General features: G+C 48.8%; 1 protein-coding gene and 1 pseudogene across 1 annotated transcript; one reads left to right on the top strand and one right to left on the bottom strand.

The window, feature by feature from the left end:
- The first annotated feature begins 1,185 nt into the window (after positions 1 to 1,185).
- On the top strand, positions 1,186 to 3,154 carry LOC147005475 (uncharacterized; annotated as a pseudogene).
- A 7,064-nt stretch (positions 3,155 to 10,218) lies between these two features.
- Positions 10,219 to 15,604, bottom strand: LOC110291414 (glutathione S-transferase Mu 3-like). The gene is given in 9 exon segments (XM_021158555.1): positions 10,219 to 10,308; positions 12,494 to 12,604; positions 12,686 to 12,781; positions 14,034 to 14,062; positions 14,065 to 14,124; positions 14,215 to 14,296; positions 14,585 to 14,649; positions 15,212 to 15,287; positions 15,554 to 15,604. Coding segments are annotated over 9 exon segments (645 nt in total). The 5' UTR covers positions 15,590 to 15,604.
- Between the last annotated feature and the right edge of the window lie 5,214 nt (positions 15,605 to 20,818).

Here is a 20,818-nt window from a genome sequence, read left to right as displayed (position 1 = left end):
TCCAAGATCAGCCAGGGCCCATGAGACAGGATCAGTAGAATGTGTAGACATATTATTTTGGATTCTGTGCATTTGTGCATATTATTTCTAATGGAAAGGGACTCCTGTGATTTGCATCCCATCATCTGCTGACTGCAAGAGACCCCACACAGCCCGTGGTGCAGTCAGTCCTGACTGGACAGGAAGCACAGGGAAACCTCCAGGTAAAGCACGAGAAGAGCATGCATGTGACTAGGCCAGCAGATGATGGGTACCTTGGCATGACAGTGAAGAGTGGAAAATTCCTAGCAACCTGTTAAGGTCATAAACACTTGAGTCATAAACACCTGGTCCTCAGACCTCAGCCACTCCCGGAACATACCTTACCTTTCCTGGAACAATCATAATGTTCCAACAACCTCTGTGGAATGTCTCAACGCCCCAGAAGCGTTGCCTAAGGTAGCACATGATCTAACTGCTAAAAAAATTTATGATTCCCCCTCCCTCCCCCTGGCTCCCCCTGGTTTGTGGTTTTTTCCTTTAAAAGCTCTGTAAAACTTCAGGCCGGGGCCGAGACTCCTCTACTCCTGCTTGGAGCATGAGTCTCGACCCCAGCATGCTGGCCTGAGCTCTCGTTCTGTCTCGTTCTGTCTCGCTTTCAATAAAATTCCTCGTGTGATCACAAAGTCCGGTCTCAGTGTCCTACTGGGTGCGCGACGGTCCCGAGACTTGAGTGAGGGTCTCCCTACGGGGGGGTGGGGCTCGTCCGGGATCTGCGCGACCACCCAGGGGTCCTAGACCCACTTAGAGGTAAGATTCTCTGTTTTTGTCCCAGTACTGTGTCTGTATTCTGTTCAGAAATCTGGTGCGATCGCAGTTTCGGTTTTTTTCGGACGGACGCTCAGTGAGACTGCGCTCTGGGAGAGAGAGTGGTGTGGATAAGGGTAGACGTACCCAGGTGTCCACCGTCCGTTCGCCCTGGGAGACGTCCCAGGAGGACAGGGGGAGGACCAGGGACGCTTGGTGGACCCCCGTGGGAATAGTCAGGAGATAGTCCTTCTCCTTGACGATCTGTGTCAGCGTCCTGATTCTAGGCCGATTGACTCTTTTCAGTGCCTCTGGTCGACAAAAAGTCGACGTCGGTTTTGGTTTCTCTTTTCTCTTTTGTTTGTGGTTGCTTTTATTGTGTGTGTTGTCGAGCTTGAAATGGGACAGACAGTGACGACCCCTTTGACTTTGACTCTTGATCACTGGACTGAAGTAAGGACTAGGGCCCACAATCTGTCAGTAGATGTCAAGAAGGGACCCTGGCAGACTTTTTGCTCCTCCGAATGGCCGACCTTCTGAGTAGGTTGGCCACCGGAAGGAGCCTTTAACCTGCCTCTTATTTTTGCTGTCAAGCGCCTTATTTTTCAGGAAGCAGGTGGACATCCTGACCAGGTCCCCTATGTCATCGTCTGGCAGGACCTGGTCCAGAATCCACCACCTTGGGTTAAGCCTTGGGCCGTGGGGCCCTCCGGGATGACGGTGGCAGTCGCAGAAACCAAACCCAAGCCAGCCCGACCCTCGGCTGGTCCTTCGGCACCCCCGAAGATCTACCCCGAGATCGAGGACCTTCCATGGGCCGAGTCACAGCAACCTCCCCCTTACCCTTTGCCACGGCTGCCGTCTGCACCCCCTGCCCGGGCCCCTAGTGAGAGAGACGGGGCAGTGGGGCCTGCGGCGGGGACACGGAGCCGGAGGGGCCGTAGTCCGGAGGGGGGACATGGACCCGATTCCACCGTTACTTTACCCCTCCGTGCCTATGGCCCCCCACCAGGCCCCGATGAACTTGCCCCTTTGCAGTATTGGCCTTTCTCATCAGCTGATCTGTACAACTGGAAGACTAATCACCCTTCCTTTTCAGAGAATCCCTCGGGCTTGACCGAACTCCTCGAGTCCCTCATGTTTTCCCACCAGCCCACTTGGGATGATTGCCAGCAACTTTTGCAGGTCCTCTTCACCACGGAGGAGAGAGAAAGGATCCTGCTGGAAGCCAGGAAGAATGTCCCAGGACAAGATGGGACCCCCACTAATCTCCCCAATCTTATAAATGAATCCTTCCCCTTGACCCGTCCTAACTGGGACTACAACACTGCGGAAGGTAGCCGGACTCTAGTGGCGGGGCTCAAAGGGGCCGCACGGCGACCCACCAATTTGGCCAAGGTAAGAGAGGTTCTTCAGGGTCCAGTGGAACTGCCGTCTGTTTTCTTAGAACGACTGATGGAGGCTTACAGGAGGTATACACCGTTTGATCCCTCCTCAGAGGGACAGAAAGCAGCTGTGGCTATGGCTTTCATTGGTCAGTCCGCCTCTGATATCAAGAAAAAGTTACAAAGACTAGAGGGGCTCCAAGATTATACTTTACAGGATTTAGTGAAGGAAGCTGAGAAAGTGTATCACAAGAGGAAGACAGAGGAAGAGAAGCAGGAGAGAGAAAAGAAAGAGATTGAAGAGAGAGAGAATCGGCGTGATCGCCGCCAGGAGAGAAACTTAATTAGGATTTTGGCCGCAGTAGTAGGTGAAAGAAAGTCAGAGAAAGGACAGTCAGGGTACCTGGGCAACAGGGCAAGAAGACCTCCAGGAGAACAGAGATTTCCACTTGAAAAAGACCAGTGTGCTTACTGTAAAGAGAAAGGACATTGGGCCAGAGATTGCCCCAAAAAGAAGCCAAAAGGACCCAAGGTGTTGACTTTGGGAGAAGACTAGGGGAGTCGGGGCTCGGATCCCCTCCCCGAGCCTAGGGTAACACTCTCTGTGGAGGGGACTCCTGTTAATTTTTTAATAGACACAGGAGCAGAGCATTCAGTCTTGACTAAACCGTTAGGACAATTTGGAAGTAAGAAGACTATGGTGATGAGAGCTACTGGCAGTAAATTTTACCCCTGGACCACTGAGAGAGTTTTAGAAATAGGAAAAAAATCAAGTAACTCACTCTTTTCTTGTGATTCCTGAGTGCCCTGCGCCCCTTCTGGGACGAGACTTATTGACCAAACTTGAGGCTCAAGTTCAGTTCACCTCAAAGGGGCCAGAAGTTACCTGGGGAGAGACCCCTATAGCGTGTTTGGTTCTAAATTTAGAAGAAGAGTATCGCCTCCATGAGCAGGGTCCCAAGCAATTGCCAGACCCTGAATAGCTATCCGCTTTTTCTGGAGTCTGGGCTGAGCAAGCAGGGATGGGATTAGCCAAACAAGTACCACCGGTTGTGGTAGAATTAAAAGCCAGTGCCTCCCCTGTCTCGGTCAGACAATACCCTATGAGTAAGGAAGCTAAAGAAGGCATCCGGCCACATATACAGAGACTGTTGAAACAAGGAATTCTAGTGCCTTGCCAATCCCCTTGGAACACACCTCTCCTGCCAGTACGGAAGCCTGGGACTAATGATTATCGACCAGTGCAAGATTTGAGAGAAGTTAATAAGAGGGTACAGGACATTCACCCTACCGTTCCAAATCCTTACAACCTACTAAGTTCCCTCCCGCCAGAGCGGACTTGGTACACTGTCCTAGACTTAAAAGATGCCTTTTTCTGCCTTCGATTACACCCTAATAGCCAGCCACTGTTCGCTTTTGAGTGGAGGGACCCAGAAGGAGGACACACGGGCCAGCTAACCTGGACAAGGTTGCCCCAAGGATTCAAAAACTCCCCTACTCTTTTTGACGAAGCGCTCCACCGTGACCTTGCGCCTTTTAGGGCGCAAAACCCTCAGATTTCTCTCTTGCAGTATGTAGATGACTTACTGGTTGCTGCCTCAACTCAGGAACTGTGCCTTGAAGGAACCAAGAAGCTCCTAAATGAACTGGGTGAGTTGGGGTACCGGGTATCGGCCAAGAAAGCTCAGCTATGTCGCACCGAGGTGACCTACCTAGGATACACCCTCCGAGAAGGGAAGTGATGGCTCACCGAGGCTCGAAAAAAGACTGTGATGCTGATCCCAACCCCCACCACCCCGCGCCAAGTACGTGAGTTTCTGGGGACGGCAGGCTTTTGTAGACTCTGGATACCAGGGTTCGCAACACTGGCAGCCCCTCTATATCCACTTACTAAGGAAAAAGTCCCATTCACCTGGACTGAGGAACACCAAAAAGCCTTTGACAGCATAAAGGCAGCCCTGCTTGCAGCCCCCGCTCTGGCCCTGCCAGATTTGACTAAGCCTTTCACCCTATATGTTGATGAGCGGGCTGGAGTAGCCCGCGGAGTCTTGACTCAGACTCTGGGGCCCTGGAAGCGGCCGGTGGCCTACCTATCTAAAAAGCTAGACCCAGTTGCCAGCGGTTGGCCCTCCTGCCTGAAAGCCATTGCTGCAGTAGCCCTGCTTGTTAAAGACGCTGATAAGCTTACTCTGGGTCAGCATGTGACTATAATTGCTCCTCATGCTCTGGAGAGTATTGTACGACAGCCCCCTGACCGGTGGATGACTAATGCCCGGATGACCCATTACCAGAGCTTGTTGTTAAATGATCGAGTGACTTTTGCTCCACCTGCCATCCTCAATCCTGCCACCCTCCTCCCCTTGGTGGATGACTCTGTCCCTGTACATCGATGTGCTGATGTGTTAGCTGAAGAAGCTGGAACAAGGAAAGATCTGACTGACCAACCATGGCCGGGTGTGCCAAATTGGTACACAGATGGCAGCAGCTTTGTGGTGGAGGGAAAAAGGAGAGCAGGAGCGGCAGTGGTAGACGAAAAGCAGGTAATTTGGGCAAGTAGCCTTCCGGAAGGGACTTCAGCTCAGAAGGCCAAGCTTCTGGCGTTGACCCAGGCACTACAGATGGCTGAAGGTAAGGCAATCAATATTTACACTGATAGCCGCTATGCTTTCGCCACAGCCCACATTCATGGGGCCATCTATAGGCAGAGGGGCTTGCTCACTTCCACAGGCAGGGAGATAAAAAACAAAGAAGAAATTCTTGCCCTCCTTGAGGCTATACATCTGCCCAAGAAAGTAGCCATTATCCACTGCTTGGGCCACCAAAGGGGACTCGATTCGGTATCTCAAGGGAATCAGAGGGCTGATGCGGCGGCGAAACAGGCGGCCCAGGGAGCACGGATTCTAGTAGAACAGAAAGAAGCGGTACTTCCTGACCCCCCTCTCCCCATCGGTCCCAGTTACACCTACTCAGATCAAGACCTGCGGGATGTAGAATCGATGGTTTGCCACAGCAAGGCCCGGGAATTTCACTTCCATGGGTTAGCACAAACCTTAGATGGACGAATTATCCTGCCTACAGAAGAAGGAAAAAAATATGTTCAAAAACTGCATCAACTGACCCATCTAGGCCCAGACAAACTGACCCAACTGATCCGGTCCTCCAACTATTATATCTTGAGACTTAAGGCCATAATAAGAGAAGTCACTGAATCCTGCACTGCCTGTGCCCTCACTAATGCGGCTCGGCCTTGCCTGTCGCAAGGAAAACGCCAGCGTGGGGACAGGCCAGGAGTCTACTGGGAAGTAGACTTTACAGAGGTTAAACCAGGACTGTATGGTAACAAATATATACTATTGTTCATAGATACCTTCTCTGGGTGGGTAGAAGCCTTCCCCACTAAAGCTGAGACCGCCCAGGTAGTGGCCAAGAAGATCCTCGAAGAAATTCTGCCGCGGTTTGGAATTCCTAAGGTAATTGGTTCAGATAATGGACCCGCTTTTGTTGCCCAGGTAAGTCAGGGACTGGCCTCACAATTGGGGACTGATTGGAAGTTACATTGTGCTTATAGACCCCAGAGCTCAGGACAGGTAGAAAGAATGAATAGGACCTTAAAAGAGACCCTAACTAAATTAGCTATTGAGACCGGCGGTAAAGACTGGGTGACCCTCCTTCCCTTTGCGCTCCTTAGAGTCCGAAACACACCTGGACGTTTCGGTCTCACTCCTTATGAAATCCTGCATGGGGGACCGCCCCCCTTGACCGAGTCTGGCGGGATATTGGATCCCTGTGCTGACTCTTCCTCACCCTCTGCTCTGTTTACCCATTTAAAGGCCTTAGAAGTTGTCAGAACACAGATCTGGGACCAGATCAAAGAAGCCTATGCACCGGGGACTACAGCAGTGCCCCACGGGTTCCAGGTTGGAGATTCGGTCCTTGTCAGACGACATCGAGCCGGCACTCTTGAGCCTCGGTGGAAAGGACCATACCTGGTGCTGTTAACAACCCCCACGGCAGTAAAGGTAGACGGAATCGCCGCCTGGATTCACGCCTCCCACGTCAAAAAGGCTCCCAGCCTGGATAAAGACAACCATGAAGACAACTGGACGGTGGCAGCCACTGACAATCCTCTTAAGCTGCGCCTTCGTCGTGGCCCTAACCTTGGGTGATAACCCGCATGCTCCCCAAAAGTTAACTTGGGAAGTGCTTAATGAAGAAGGCGGTGTTGTGTGGTCAACAACTGCAGTACACCCTCCATGGACTTGGTGGCCTGATCTCACACCTGATATCTGTAAGTTGGCTGCCGGATCCCTGGCCTGGGATCTTCCCAATTATGACAATTTGGCTAAACCACCCCCAGGAGAACAGTGTGTCCCGCATGGAATAGGGAGCACCCTAGGATGCTCCGGACAATTTTTTCGGGCAAACCTCCAGGCAGCAGACTTCTACGTCTGCCCTGGACAGGGACAGAGCAGAGAAATGAAAAGAAGATGCGGAGGGGCATCAGGTTATTTCTGTGGTAAATGGGGATGTGAAACCACGGGAGAGGCTTACTGGAATCCTGCCTCTCCTTGGGATTTAATTGTAGTAAAGAAGGGTCGGGAGCCTGATGAGCCAAACAAAGGAGAGAGGGACCCATATAATTACCCATCTTATCAGACTGGATGTGCTCCTGAGACCTCCAGTGGCCCCCAGGGACCATGCAAGGATAGCTATTGCAACCCCCTAAAGATTAGTTTCACTGTGCAGGGAAAACAAGATCGCCAATGGTTAAAAGGAAATCGCTGGGGATGGAGAGTATATACTGGAGCAGGAGACCCTGGGTTCATTTTCACTATTCGATTAAAAATAGAAAGTCCGCCCACACGAGCCATAGGCCCAAATTCAGTGCTTGATAGCCCCCCTGTTTTCACTCCCGCTACACCATCTTTAGAAAAAGCTTCTTTCCCCAGCCCAACTTCCTCCCTTTCCCCTATAAGAACGGAGGATCGTCTATTCAGTCTACTCGATGGTGCCTTCGCTGTCCTAAACCGTACAAACCCTGCTGCTACCCAATCTTGTTGGTTGTGCTTTGCTGCCAATCCCCCTTATTATGAAGGAATAGCTCAAGTGCGAAATTATAACGTCACTACAGACCATTCACGTTGTCCCTGGGGGAGTCGACGGAAACTGACTCTTTCAGCAGTATCGGGCACTGGACTATGCATAGGCCGGGTGCCTACTGGACACTAGCCTCTCTATAACAAAACCATTAATACCCTGCCAGATGTCACAGATCAGTACCTAGTACCCCCTCCAGATACATGGTGGGCCTGTAGCACCGGCCTAACTCCCTGCCTTCACACTTCAATCTTCAACATTACTGAGGACTTTTGCATTCTGGTCCAATTAGTGCCCCGGGTCATCTACCATGATGATAGCTCATTTATAGGTGAGTTTGACCATCGTACTTGGTATAAGAGAGAACCTATATCTTTGACTTTGGCTGTCCTGTTGGGATTGGGAGTAGCAGCAGGAATTGGAACAGGAGCAGCTGCCCTTATCCAGCAGCCCTATTACTATAATGAGCTAAGAGCAGCTATGGACGCAGACTTGGGGGCCTTAGAGCAGTCCATAACTAAGCTAGAAGAATCCTTAACGTCATTGTCAGAAGTAGTGTTACAAAATAGGAGGGGATTAGACTTGTTATTCCTCAAAGAAGGAGGACTCTGTGCTGCCCTAAAAGAAGAATGTTGCTTTTATGTTGATCATTCAGGAGTAATCAGGGATTCTATGGCCAAGCTTAGGGAACGCCTAAATATGCGTAGAAAAGAAAGAGAAGACAGACAAGGATGGTTTGAAAGTTGGTTTAATAAGTCTCCATGGTTTGCTACCCTTCTCTCTACTCTAGCTGGGCCCTTAATAATTCTTATGCTCTTACTTACTTTTGGACCGTGTATTCTCAATAGGCTAGTGACCTTTGTAAAAGAAAGAGTAAGTGCTGTTCAGGTAATGGTCCTGCAGCAGCAGTACCAGGTTTTACAAGAAGAATCGCTCTAAGATTAGAGCTTTTCACAAGAAGAAGTGGGGAATGAAGAGTGGAAAATTCCTAGCAACCTGTTAAGGTCATAAACACTTGAGTCATAAACACCTGGTCCTCAGACCTCAGCCACTCCGGGAACATACCTTACCTTTCCTGGAACAATCATAATGTTCCAACGACCTCTGTGGAATGTCTCAACGCCCCAGAAGCGTTGCCTAAGGTAGCACATGATCTAACTGCTAAAAAAATTTATGATTCCCCCTCCCTCCCCCTGGCTCCCCCTGGTTTGTGGTTTTTTCCTTTAAAAGCTCTGTAAAACTTCAGGCCGGGGCCGAGACTCCTCTACTCCTGCTTGGAGCATGAGTCTCGACCCCAGCATGCTGGCCTGAGCTCTCGTTCTGTCTCGTTCTGTCTCGCTTTCAATAAAATTCCTCGTGTGATCACAAAGTCCGGTCTCAGTGTCCTACTGGGTGCGCGACGGTCCCGAGACTTGAGTGAGGGTCTCCCTACGGGGGTCTTTCAACAGAATGAACTCACACATCATCTAGCTCTGGTTCCACCTCTGTGCTTGTGAATGCTGCCTAACCCCACTGGTGAGGCTGGTCTTCTATACTCAGTCTACTGAGACAAAGTACAACTCTTCTGGAATTATCGCCATAGCCACACCAACATACAACATTTTACAAGCTACCTGGGTAGCTCTCAGTGCAATCCATTTGACACTTCTCTGGAGAGCAGATGAAGTCTGGGTGAATGGACATTGTCAATATGAACATGCCTAGATCAAGAACCTCAATGCCTCAGACCCTTGGGAATGACAAGGCCCAAGGACAGATGTGGACACTGTGTGCAGAAAGTACTGACCACAGCTTCTTCCTCCAGGATGACTGAACCCAAGACTGGTCCCCTATAGATCCCTACTGAGATTAGCTGGCACACCTCCTTATCCACAGGTATATAATAAACCCGCTTTCCTGTTCAGCTGTACCCACTGACTTTCTGGGCAACTCCTGCATCTCCTTCAAAGTACATGGCTTACAGATCCCTGTTTCTGTACTTGTTTCAGTGTTTCTTCATGTCCAGTTACCCTAGTCAGGTTAGTCCCAAAGTCGTGCAGGTCTTGGCAATCAACCATTCCGCTGTATTCAAACCCTGAATACAATAGCAGCTAATTACATTATGTCTGCAGAAAGCTAGGGTTTGATAGTCACAGACTCATCTTTGAACAGCTCTCCGAGAACAGGGCAAGGTGAAGAGACCATCCTGGGCTCCTCCTGGATGCTCTCACCACCAGCTTCATGACTCAGTGAGACCCACAACTCTTCACAGTTCCAAGTCCCAGCATGCTGCAGTGAGTGAGATTCCCTCTCTATCCTCTAGAAAGCTTTATCTCTGCTGTGAGGATCTCAGACTAGAGCCAAGATATGTCAAAGCTCTTCTGGTTCCATTAGATGTTTCAGAGCCTGGCACTACAGGCTCAGAGCTCAGACTCCTGGGAAGCAGCTGGGATGCTTGGCAAGGCTAACGATCAAAAGAAAAAGACACAACTCACAGCAAGTGTGTTTCAGGCTTTATTGTAGATGAGACAGGCCTGGGGAGGTTCCTCCACCAGGAACAGGCTGGCATTGACCTTCAGGGTAACTCTAGGGAGGGCTGGCACTAAGATAGTGTTGACCATCAGGGTATCTCTAGGGAGGGCTGGCACTAAGATAGTGTTCACCATTGGGGTAACTCTAGGGAGCCTGAGTTCAGGACAGACCTCAGATTGCAGAAAAGGGCTGTGAGGTTGGGTCAGGGAACCAATGAAGAAGGGGCCATGTGAAAGAAACTGGGGAGAATGAAGGCTGCGTGGGCTTGACTGGGGTGAGGACGAGGAGATGGGGCTGACCAAGCTGCAGAAGGGAGTGGGAAGGAGAGAGAACCGGGAGCCACAGTGCAGAAGGCCAGGGTGCTATCCCCACCCAGGGCCTGCAGGATCCACAGTATGGACAGGTCCCCCCCCCCTTTGAGTGACAGTATGACAGGGGCCTAATCAGTGCCCCACTGGGCTATCTTAGTAAACACAGGTCTTGGGAGGAAGCGGCTACTCTTCATGTAGGCAGAGAGCTTCTTGAGGCCCTGCACGTTGGGAAGGACACAGCAGAAGCTCAGGTCTGCAGCCCACACAGAGGAGCAGCCCCAGGTCAGGAACTGCATTTCTCAAAGGCTCAAGCTCTGGACCACAGCACAGCCTGCTAAGCTCCCAACCCTGGCAAGAGAACTCTTCAGTTTCCTATAGTGAGAGACTAGACCCTGTGAAGGTGCTTTATACCCACTAAAGGTACAATACAGGCTCAGAAAATACTATAACCAGTTATCAGAAAGCAACCGAGGTCCAGAGACCTCAACTGCCCCTTCTTACAGGGGTAGTGATTGAGACAGAGGTGAAGTCAGCTTGTCTCTGAAGCTGCCATTCTCCCCTCTCCCCCTTCCACCCTCCTCTCTCTCCCTCTTCCTTGTCCTCTCTCTATTCCCCTCTCCCTCTCCTTCTCCCTTGTTCTCTCTCTATCCCCCTCTCCCTCCCCCTCCCCTCTTCCCTCCCCTCCCCTTCTCCCCTGTGAGACAGTCTACTGAGAAACTGTATTTACCAACAGAGAAGGAAGAAAAAGAAACCAGGAAGACAGGCAGAGCCCAGTGACTCAGCAAATCCTCAATGAAAGACATCAAGAGAACAGGCCACAAAGAAAAGCTGAACAGGATTCTAATTAATTTCCTGAGAGCAGAGTTAACAATTCTTCCCGTGATTCCCAAGTATAATCTCACCACACCCTGGCAGTACCTCTCTCCACCCCTAACACAGGGACCACTCCGTGTGACTGCATGTCATGTTATAAGCCATACATTAAGGTGAAGAATACGCAGACGATTCCAGAGGGTGCAAAGTGACCATACACATGCTGGGCTAAGGTGCCACTCTGTTTCAGTGTATTGAAAGGAAATAAAACTTGAGACCTGTAATGCATGTAATTTATGTCAAATAGCCCAAAGAGTTGTTTGTTTGTGAGCTTTGAAACCTGGGGCTGAGAACATAGCCGAACAGGCCAGGACATGCCCAGGCAGGCCCGTCATTACATGTCCTGACTGGCCTGGTGCCTCCCTATCTCCCGCCCTTCTGACAGTCTGTTGATGTTTAAATGGACCAATCATGTGAAACCGCGCCAATTCCTCCCCCAGCCCCACCCCTTTTCTATAAAAACCCCTAGCTTCCAAGCCTCATGGTCGAATCCACTGTCTCCTGCGTGAGATATGTTTCGACCCAGAGCTCCGCCATTATGGCTCCGCCATGTGGTCGACACCTCTGTTTCCTGCTGGGAGATATGTGTCGGCCTGGAGCTCCCTCATTAAACTACCTCGTGTTCTTACATCAAGTTGGCCGTCTGTTCGTGATTCTTGGGTGCGCACAGAATGGGAATTGAGTTGGGGTTTCCCAACTAGGTTCTTTCAGTATCTTTGATGATTAGTAAGCAAGGTCAACAGATCGAAGGTAGAAAAGCCTTTGGATCTACACTAATCTGATTCCCAGATTTGTGTAGATGACCCAAGATTGTTGTGTAGTGCGGTACAGGCTGGTTTCAGCAACCAAGAGGAATACCACATGCATCTCACAGACTGGGTTTCTACAGCCTCTGCTGACTTAGTCCCAGGACTGTGGCATTATGCATGCCCCTCACATACACACACACATTTTGAGATTTTGAAGTGATAAATATTGCTGGATACATTTACAGAAATCTCAAAAAAAAAAAAAACCCAGAACAAAACAAAATTCCAAAAAACAAAAAAACAAAACAAAAACGAAAACAAAAAACTAAGTTGTTTTTCCTTTGGTCTCAGAACTAGAAAGGCACTGTGAAAGGTGTTGGGATTGAGACCAGGGAAAAACAGCTGAGGTGCATATTTTACATATCAAAGCAGACCTGGCCTCCAGGTTCTCCCAGCATCCTTCAGTCCCTACCTGGCATACCCTGACCTCTACCTTGAACTTCCCAGCCTAGGGGTTGAGCTGACCTTCTCTCAGAGTCTCTTCCCATGCATTTTCTCTCTTTCTCTTCCCCTTCTGCTCTATCTCCCTTTCCATGGTGACATCCCTGGCCTCATTCCTTGAGATCAGGTAACTCACCAACCTGAGAGTGTTTTCCCGATAAACCTGCTTTTATATGCTATAATCTGGTTTGAATTGGCTCATTTCACTGGCAGAAAGATAACCTATCCGAAGAAAGTGAGAAAGAAGACAACCCAAGGGGAAGCAGTATCATGGCATCACCTCGAAGCGGGCCAGGAAGTCCCTCAGGTTTTGGAAGGCGTCCAGGCACTTGGGCTCAAACATACGGTACTGGTCAAGAATGTCATAAGCAAGGAAGTCCACATAGGTGACCTGCAGGAAGCCAAGGGTGAGCGCTCTGGAATCTGACACCAGGGAAGGATGGCAGACCCTCCTCCCCACCCCTCCCTTTACCTTGTCCCCTGCAAACCATGGCCTCTTGCCCAGGAACTCAGAGTAGAGCTTCATTTTCTCAAGGATGGTCTTCAAGAACTCTGGCTTCTGCTTCTCCTGAGGCAGAGAACAGCTGGCTGTCACCACCTTTAGTCATAGGCTCCCTGGCAGAGAGGCTGCTGGCCTCGAAGGACTAGGCTACTGAGTCTCACTACCATTTTCTTAGTAGCAGGCCTCATCTATCAGAAGTGATTGGAAGACAGACAGGAGTGCTGCACTGTGATTGGTCACCACTGGTACTTAGCTGCTATGAGTCACACCCAGGTTTTTCTAAGTATCATCATGCATTAGTTATGGTCCCAGAGATCCAATGGAACCACAGAAACAAAGGACCTAAAGACCCCAGGAGAAGACAAAGTTATACTGGCTTTGGGGCAGCGGTGGGGGAAATGGATGGATAAGAACAATTTAGATATTTGAACGGCATGCAACTAATATTTGGAGAGCAATCACTAATATTGAAAAGAAGAAAGGTCAAAGATCTTCTGGCTGACCCTGAGCTGCCTACTAAGAAGGTGTCCTGTCTTCTACTGGAGCCAAAGAGGGCATGCTTGGGAAGTGCTGGGTACATGTGTGAGTCCGTTGTGCATGCCACTCCCAAGCCCGTGCATCCTTTCTTCATAATATGTTTTTTTTTGGGGGGGGTATGTATGTAGGCGTGCTTACCTGTGTGTGCATTTGTGGAAGCTAAAGCCTGATACCCAGTGTCTTTCTCAATCACTCTCTACCTTACATTTTTGTCACAGTGTCTGTCACTGAACCTGGAGTGCAGAGACCAGCTAGATTCATTGGCTAGCAAGCACAGAAATCCTCCTGTTTCTTTTCCCATGGTGCTCCAAGGTACTCCCTGGTTGGTTTGTTTTTTTAATGTGGGATACCGAGGATCCATAATCAAGTCCCCATGCTTGCACATCAAAGACTTCTATCCTCGGAACCATCTCCCCAGCCTCTACCTCATCTTTTGAGTCTGCGTTTTAAGAAGAAAATTGTTAGTGTGAACACTAGCTTAGATGACACATGGAAGTGGTCACAGGACATACACGTCAGGGATTTTAACTTTGCATTAAATGTCTAGGATCAGACTGTTCACTCTAGAATCTCAACTGTATCTAGGATGCTTAGACAAGTATTAATAGTTTCAGTGTTGATGTGAGAGATCACTATGGTAAGGAAGGTCGTTCTGTTGGTAAGATCAGAAAGCTTGGAGAATCAGTAACATGGCTCCTTACTGAAGGAGATCCTACAGATCTGAATGCAAGACTTTAACTCCTGCTTCAAACCCTGTCTTCTCCACCTACTGGCCACTCACAAAATTGGGACTGCAGCAGACTATCACGAGTTGTCCATAACCTGGTTCTCCAAAGTATCCACACGGATCCTCTCCTCCTCTGTCTCTCCACCTGCGGCACACACAGAACACTCAGCATCCCAACCCAGCCAAGCCAAGGAGATTGCCTGATATGCCCTACCCTGGAGCCAGCCCCACTCACACAAGTTGTGCTTCCGGCCAAGGTAGCAGAGGATGGCATTGCTCTGGGTGACCTTGTGTGACCCATCAATTAAGTAAGGCAGCTGGATAGATAAGCAGGGATGGTCAGATGGGATATGGGGTCTCAGCATCTCTTCCCTGGGTGAGAGCAGACACGGGGCCTGGCACTCAGTGTGCCTGCCATGGGAAGCCCTCCATGGCCACAGTGTGCACTGAATGGGAGAGCTGGGACACAGCCCATCACAGAAACACTGTGCAGCCAGCAGGGATGGAGCAGGAGAGCAGAAACACTGATCCCAAACCCTCAGCCAGGCCAGGAGATGAGGTGAGATCACCACATCTTCCCCAAATCTCCCTTTCCCTACACTTACATTGGGAAAATCCAGGCCAAGATTGAATTTCTCACTCAGCCACTGGCTTCGGTCAAAGTTGGGGGCTGTGGTGGACAAGAGGATGAGAAAGGATATCAGTGTGGCTGCGTCTGACACTCCAATCTCACTGACCCACCCAAGGAGTCACGAGCAAGATACCCTGAGGAAGGAGAACTGTAACATCTTGCACTAAGTCATTCTCAAGATGAAGGAGAGGGGTGATAAAGAAGAGGAGCCTAAGCCCAATGGGACCCCAAAAATGAATCCAGCTCAATTATAAATACAGGTGGGCCCGGAACTCCAGTCTCATTATTGTTGTTTGAGGCAAGATCTCTCAATTATGTAACCAAGGCTTTCCAGAAACTATATGTATAGACCTGGCTGCCCTCAAACTCAGAGATCCACCTATCTCTCTGCCTTTCTAGAGCTGGATTTAAAAGCAAGCTCCCACACATGGCCATTCCCAGTGCATAGAAAACCAAACTGCACCCTCAAAAGGTTCCTGGAAGGAGCAGGCTCCTTCCTCCTCCAGTTGTAGGAGGTCTGCAGAGCTAAGGAATTAGGGGCTGGGTACGGGCATCCCTGGGTAAGAGGAAAGCAGGTGTCTGACCAGGAAGGTGTCATTACCATCCCCCATGACATATCTCTTCTCCTCATAGCTTGAATCTGTGTATTCCAGGAGCAGGCGGATGGAGTGAGTCAGCTGGAAGAGAAGGTCACACAAGTTAGAAATGGTAGGACCTTTACTGGATGACTTCATCTTCTGAGATGAATCCTCTCACCCTCCACAAACACAGCCACCCTGCAGTGTGTACACAAGCACTCATAGGTGCCCGCCCCTTCACACCTGCAGCCTCCCAAGTTTGTGAACTCCAGGGTGCTAAGAAAAGTATACATCTGCTAGCCCGGATCGCTTTGAACTTCCCGCCTGAGTCCTAGTCCCACCCTCCAGGCGGATCCCTCTCTCACTCCTCGGGTGTTCCAATAGCCCAGTGTCATAGGCATGGCGCTGGTGCTGTGGTCTTCTCAGACTAGCTACAGGTAGGTTGAGCTGGGGAATTTTAAGGAGGTGCTAAGGGAAAGATGGGTGGGGCCTTGTAATCGGTCCCGCCCTCAATGCCCTAACCCGACTCAGGCACTGCCTTTCCCTTCAATTGTCCTCAGAGACTTTGAACCCGAAACCCTGAGGGAGAAGTAGGATCCTATGCACCTTCAGGCGTTGGATTCTGAGCAGGTTCACATGAAGGACCCCTCCTCCCAGCCTCTTTAGTGCTTCCTGTCACCGCCCCCTAATGGTGCCCCCAAACTTGAAAATGCAGTTTTCCATTCCTAGCAGAACTTAGGTTTTCACCCCTATACTGTGGAAATCTCTGGGAGAGAGTCCCAGATCTCAACAGAAGATAAAGTAGGGTGCCCCTCAGGCAAAAGTTTAATTTAGCATTGACAGCTGCCAAGCTCTATTACCCACCACAGCCTTATTATTCACCTAGAATCATAGGACAGTCCATGAGGTAGGAAGGATTCCAGAACAGGAACAATCAGAAAGCAAGTACTCCCAGTGTCTTCCTTTAGGAAATTCGGAAACTTCATCAGTTGCTCATCAAGCTAGTGACCAAATAAGCCAGTCACTATTTTTGGCCATGTTTGTAAGCTAAATCCAAGAACCAGATACCTAGGGCACAAGAGATCTAAGACACCATCACAGTGCGGGGTACCTGGCTGGCAGAACTTCCCATGGGTTGCACTGTGCAAGGGAGCAAAGAACGCACAGCTGGTGTGTGCCATAGAGGGGGAGAGCATGTGCCCTAAGAGGCTTGCTTTCAAGGGACAACAGGATGCTGTACACACGGGATCCTGTGTACACATTTTGCACAGGACACAACAAGCCCAAAGCTAGACCCTCAGCTGTCCACATCCCTAGATGCTAGACCTGGCCCAAACCCCGGACATATGTTTGTATATGACAGGGTTACTCAAATGACCTTTAAGTTACCCTGAAATATATGCCCTGTCATCTAACCTTCACCAGGACAGTGTCCTACCAAGAACACTGTCCTACCTGTCAACTTTCTTCCTTGGAGGCAAAAGAATCTTTCAAAACCAAGAGGATAACATCACCTTGTTTATAAAAACTTATCAGATATAACGAGAAACAAATGACAGAAGAGGAGACTAAAATGAATTTACAAGTCAAAGGGCAAGGCTGTTGCTCTGCAGAACGTACATTTTGGGATTAAATCATCCTTTACTAGATGATTTCATACCTTTACGGGGTATGAAAGCAACATATCATGTCACCCACATAGGAGCTGTGCAGTGAGGGTGCAGGGGACAAGCAGAGGCCATCTCATCCTAGAACATTAGAGAAACCACATGCTCTGCAAGTCTCGGTGAGGATGCATGCACACAGAGACCATGTCACTGGAGCTCACAGTACCTGTGGCAACTGCTGCCTTAGTGTTTGGACACGTCCACCTGCCCACTTCAGGTTCTCTGAATGGCCACACTCAGAAAGTACATAAGACCTTAAGGACAATGCCCAGAGTTAAGCTTGCCCACAGAAAGACCATGCTATTTACACATGCACAAGATTTCCTGGTTCCTTGAGCTCCTAGGAGTTAGATCTTTAATTGTTTGCTATCCTAAGGATCTCAGAAAAATCTTTGGATTTACCTGAATGGCCACAAGGAAAGGCAGCAAGGAACCCTGGGGCCTGGGGACTTGGAGAGATCTGAAGCTAAGAGTCACAGCCAGTGCTGTCCTGGAGAACTTAATCCCAGTGTTGATCACTGATCCTCTGGTTGTCTCTGTGCACTGTCACAAGTTCACAGTGCAGCCAGCCCTAGTGTCTTAAAAGGACACTGTACAGGGAAAAAATCTAAATGTGCTGGAGGAAATTTGGCTTATAACCTGTAGAGTGACATCTGAGATGGATTCCATAATTCCTTGCCAATGGGTGACATTCAACATGGTCCATGCAAAACCACAGAATTCTATAAATAATGGCTTCTGGGTTTTGTTTTGTTTTTTAAAACATCACAGAAGTAAGTGCCAACCAAGTGTTCTCTGCCCCATGGAGACTCTCTGAAAGTCTCTCACATGTTGACTGTCTAGAGAAACTCAGGAAATAGAGATGGTACATAGTTGAAGAGGAATTTTAATCCAGCAACATGGTTACTCCTGCTGGAATATATACACACCCTTAGCACACCCCTTTAGTCCCAGATAATGCTGTCTAATTGATGGACAGACAAAGTGCAACCAGAATAAGGGAGTCTGTGCTGCCTGTCACCAGTGAGCAGAGATGGGAACTGAGTCTTCAGGTTCTGCTTTCATTGGAAAACAGGCAATGTGCGATGATGATGGGTTGATTCCCTAGGGAACAAAAACTGTTTTCATATCTTGTCTGCACCCAGTGGGTTTTTATAGAGTTAAATAGTAGCTTTGGGGAAGTAACCATGTGGCATGGAAGAGACCCCAAGTAAAAGCCTCATGCCTTGTATTTTCATTCGTTCTTCGGACATTAGATTTCAAGCTCTTTTTTTTTTTTTTTAATGCCAAGTCTAATAAGAATCTGCCTGCATCAGCCCTGCACCCTCTAGACATCACTTGGGCTTACAAATTAACTCAGAGCAAACAAGCCATGGACCAGGCATATCTGCAGATTCCAGTTTACAAAAGTACAGCGTGCCCCTATTCCTCAGCTATCCAGGTATCCCCACTACTAGTTATCAGACTTATATCTATAAAAATCTGTTTAATATAAAAGACATCCTGCCACTGTGCATGCAGCTGGTCATCAACACAGCTTCTTTGAGGGAAGAAAATTTTCCAGAACAGTTGTGCACATCAGCGTACATCATACGCAAAAGTAACTTATGAGTAAACTCATAAATTAATGCTGAAATGAATAAAGAGCAGGCAGGAAAGGTAGGCAGGCTTCTCTAAGGCCTTTGAGGTGAGGGATCCAGGAAGTGATAAAAGACAGATCAAAGCTGAAGAAACGCCCTTGCTTCATTATATCAGAGGCAATTTCAACAACTGCCGTAACCTTCTATGAGGTCTGAACACCTTCCAGCATGCTGTGAGAACAGCACATTCTCTGGCACATGAGATATGAGTGATCGTGCCTCACCTGCCATGAGGATGCAGATGTAGTTAAGCATCTGTGGAGAGTGGATGACATCCTATGTGCAAGTTGTACAAACATCAAGACAGAAAATAAGCTAGAGAGACACACAGTAAGAGACAGGAACCAAGGGAGGAAAGAAAAGAGAAGGGAGGAAGGAGGGAGGGAGGGAAGGAGAGAGTAACTGAGAAAAGAGAACGAGGGAGGGAAATAGAAAAAGCTTTATTTAAACACATTAGCATTTCAAGATGGGAGAAAAACAGCCAAGTTTAATGTAAAACGCTTTGTCTAAAAAAAAAATACTAAGAAGAAAAACATTCAGACTTTCTCTAAGACTCACGAAAACCTGTAACTATCACAGAGCATCTACAACACTGATAAAGCATTGATAGAACATTGATACTCCAACCAGACAAATACAAAACCAAACACAGAGGTAAGAGGGATGGGACTCAGTTGAGAGAGTGCTGACCTGGCACGCACAAACCTCTGAGTTCCAACCCAGCACCCCATAAACCAAGCATAAAGGAGCTCTCCTAACGTCAGCTCTCAGAAGGCAGAGGCTGGAAGATCTTGCAGGAGACACTCTATTTTTCTCTGTTTTCATCAACATGTTTCTGGCTCAAAGCTGAGCTCCTTCTAGCCTAGGTTTGCACACAACCTAAATTTCTGGCAAGACAAAGGAGTCCAACAGGTCAGCACAACATAGAAGAAATCTTACCCACAGACCTACCAAAGACAGGATGAAGTAGGACACTTGGGGGAGGGGGTCCAGGAAGAAAGCCTCATCAGGCTTGTAATCAAGAGAGTCCAAGCTCCCCAATGTGGTGCCTAAGGTCATTCTCACTGAGCCAAAGCTGACCTCATCTCCAGGTCTGATAAGGGACCATGCTGGACCTTCTACTAGAACGGTAAGTGTCACAGAGTTTAAAGAGTTCAAAGATACCCACGACTTTCTGTCCTCCAAAATCTAGGTGCACCCAGCCTCAAGTACAATCCTGAATGGTCCCTCCTGCCCCTCTCCTCCCTCTCTCCTCACAGCCATGCACAATCCCTAAGGCCATTAGCCTGGACCAGAACCAGCACTGATGAGAACTAGCTGAGAAAGTGTGTACCTTGATGGGTATAAGGCAGAAAAACTAGATTCCAGACTGAATATTTCCATAACATCTCCAACTCCAAGATATCTAATAAAGTAGGTTGTGTGAATGTTAAAAATTAATTAGTGACCCATGTTTATCTATAACAAGAGGGTCTGACTTCCCAGAACCCAGGAGGTACCACGTACACATTGGAGTCTTTCTAAGTCTGTCTTGTCTCTGTCTGTCTCCATCTCCCTGTCTCTCTGTCTCTCTCTTTCCTACCCTCAGGATGAGGACACATCTATCTATCTCAATGTACCTGACACCATGCCTCATCAATAGTGGTATTGTACTGGCTGGTTTTGTGTGTTAACTTGACACAAGCTGGAGTTATAATAGAAAAAGAGCCTCCCTTGAGGAAATGCCTTCATGAGATCCAGCAGTAAGGCATTTTCTCAATTAGCAAACAATGGGGGAGAGCCCAGCCCATTATGGGTGGTGCCATCCCTGGGCTGGTAGTCTTGGGTTCTATAAGAAAGCAAGCTGAGCAAGCCAGGGGAAGCAAGCCACAGCCTCTGCATCTGCTCCTGCTTCCTGACCTGCTTGAGTTGCTGTCCTGACTTCCTTTGGTGATGAACAACAATGTGGAAGTGTAAGCTGAATAAACCCTTTCCTCCCCAACTTGCTTCTTGGTCATGATGTTTGTGCAGGAATAGAAACCCTGACTAAAACAGGTGTGAAAATGAGAATCTGTCCCATTTTACAGAGAATCCATGTGCTACAGGGGAAAGTACATGATAGCCAGGTGTCTGTTACTTAGACAAAGCAGGAGAGGAAATCAATCCAAATGAGGACATATTTATTTTTCCCCATGGCCTCAGAGCTTTCGGTCCATGATCTCCCGGCTCCACGATGGGAAGAACATTTACTGCAAGGATGAGTGCTGGAGAAAAGCTGCTCACCACAGGGTGTGAGGAAGCCAAGAGATGAAAGGGACAGGTTGTGATGTACCCAGCCATGGCC

This window comes from Mus caroli, unplaced genomic scaffold, assembly GCF_978045245.1.
Source record: "Mus caroli unplaced genomic scaffold, Mus_caroli_1 scaffold_3, whole genome shotgun sequence".
In the NCBI taxonomy this organism is placed as follows: domain Eukaryota; kingdom Metazoa; phylum Chordata; class Mammalia; order Rodentia; family Muridae; genus Mus; species Mus caroli.
Note: the sequence above shows the minus strand (reverse complement) of the source record. Positions and strands in the feature narration are given on the sequence as shown.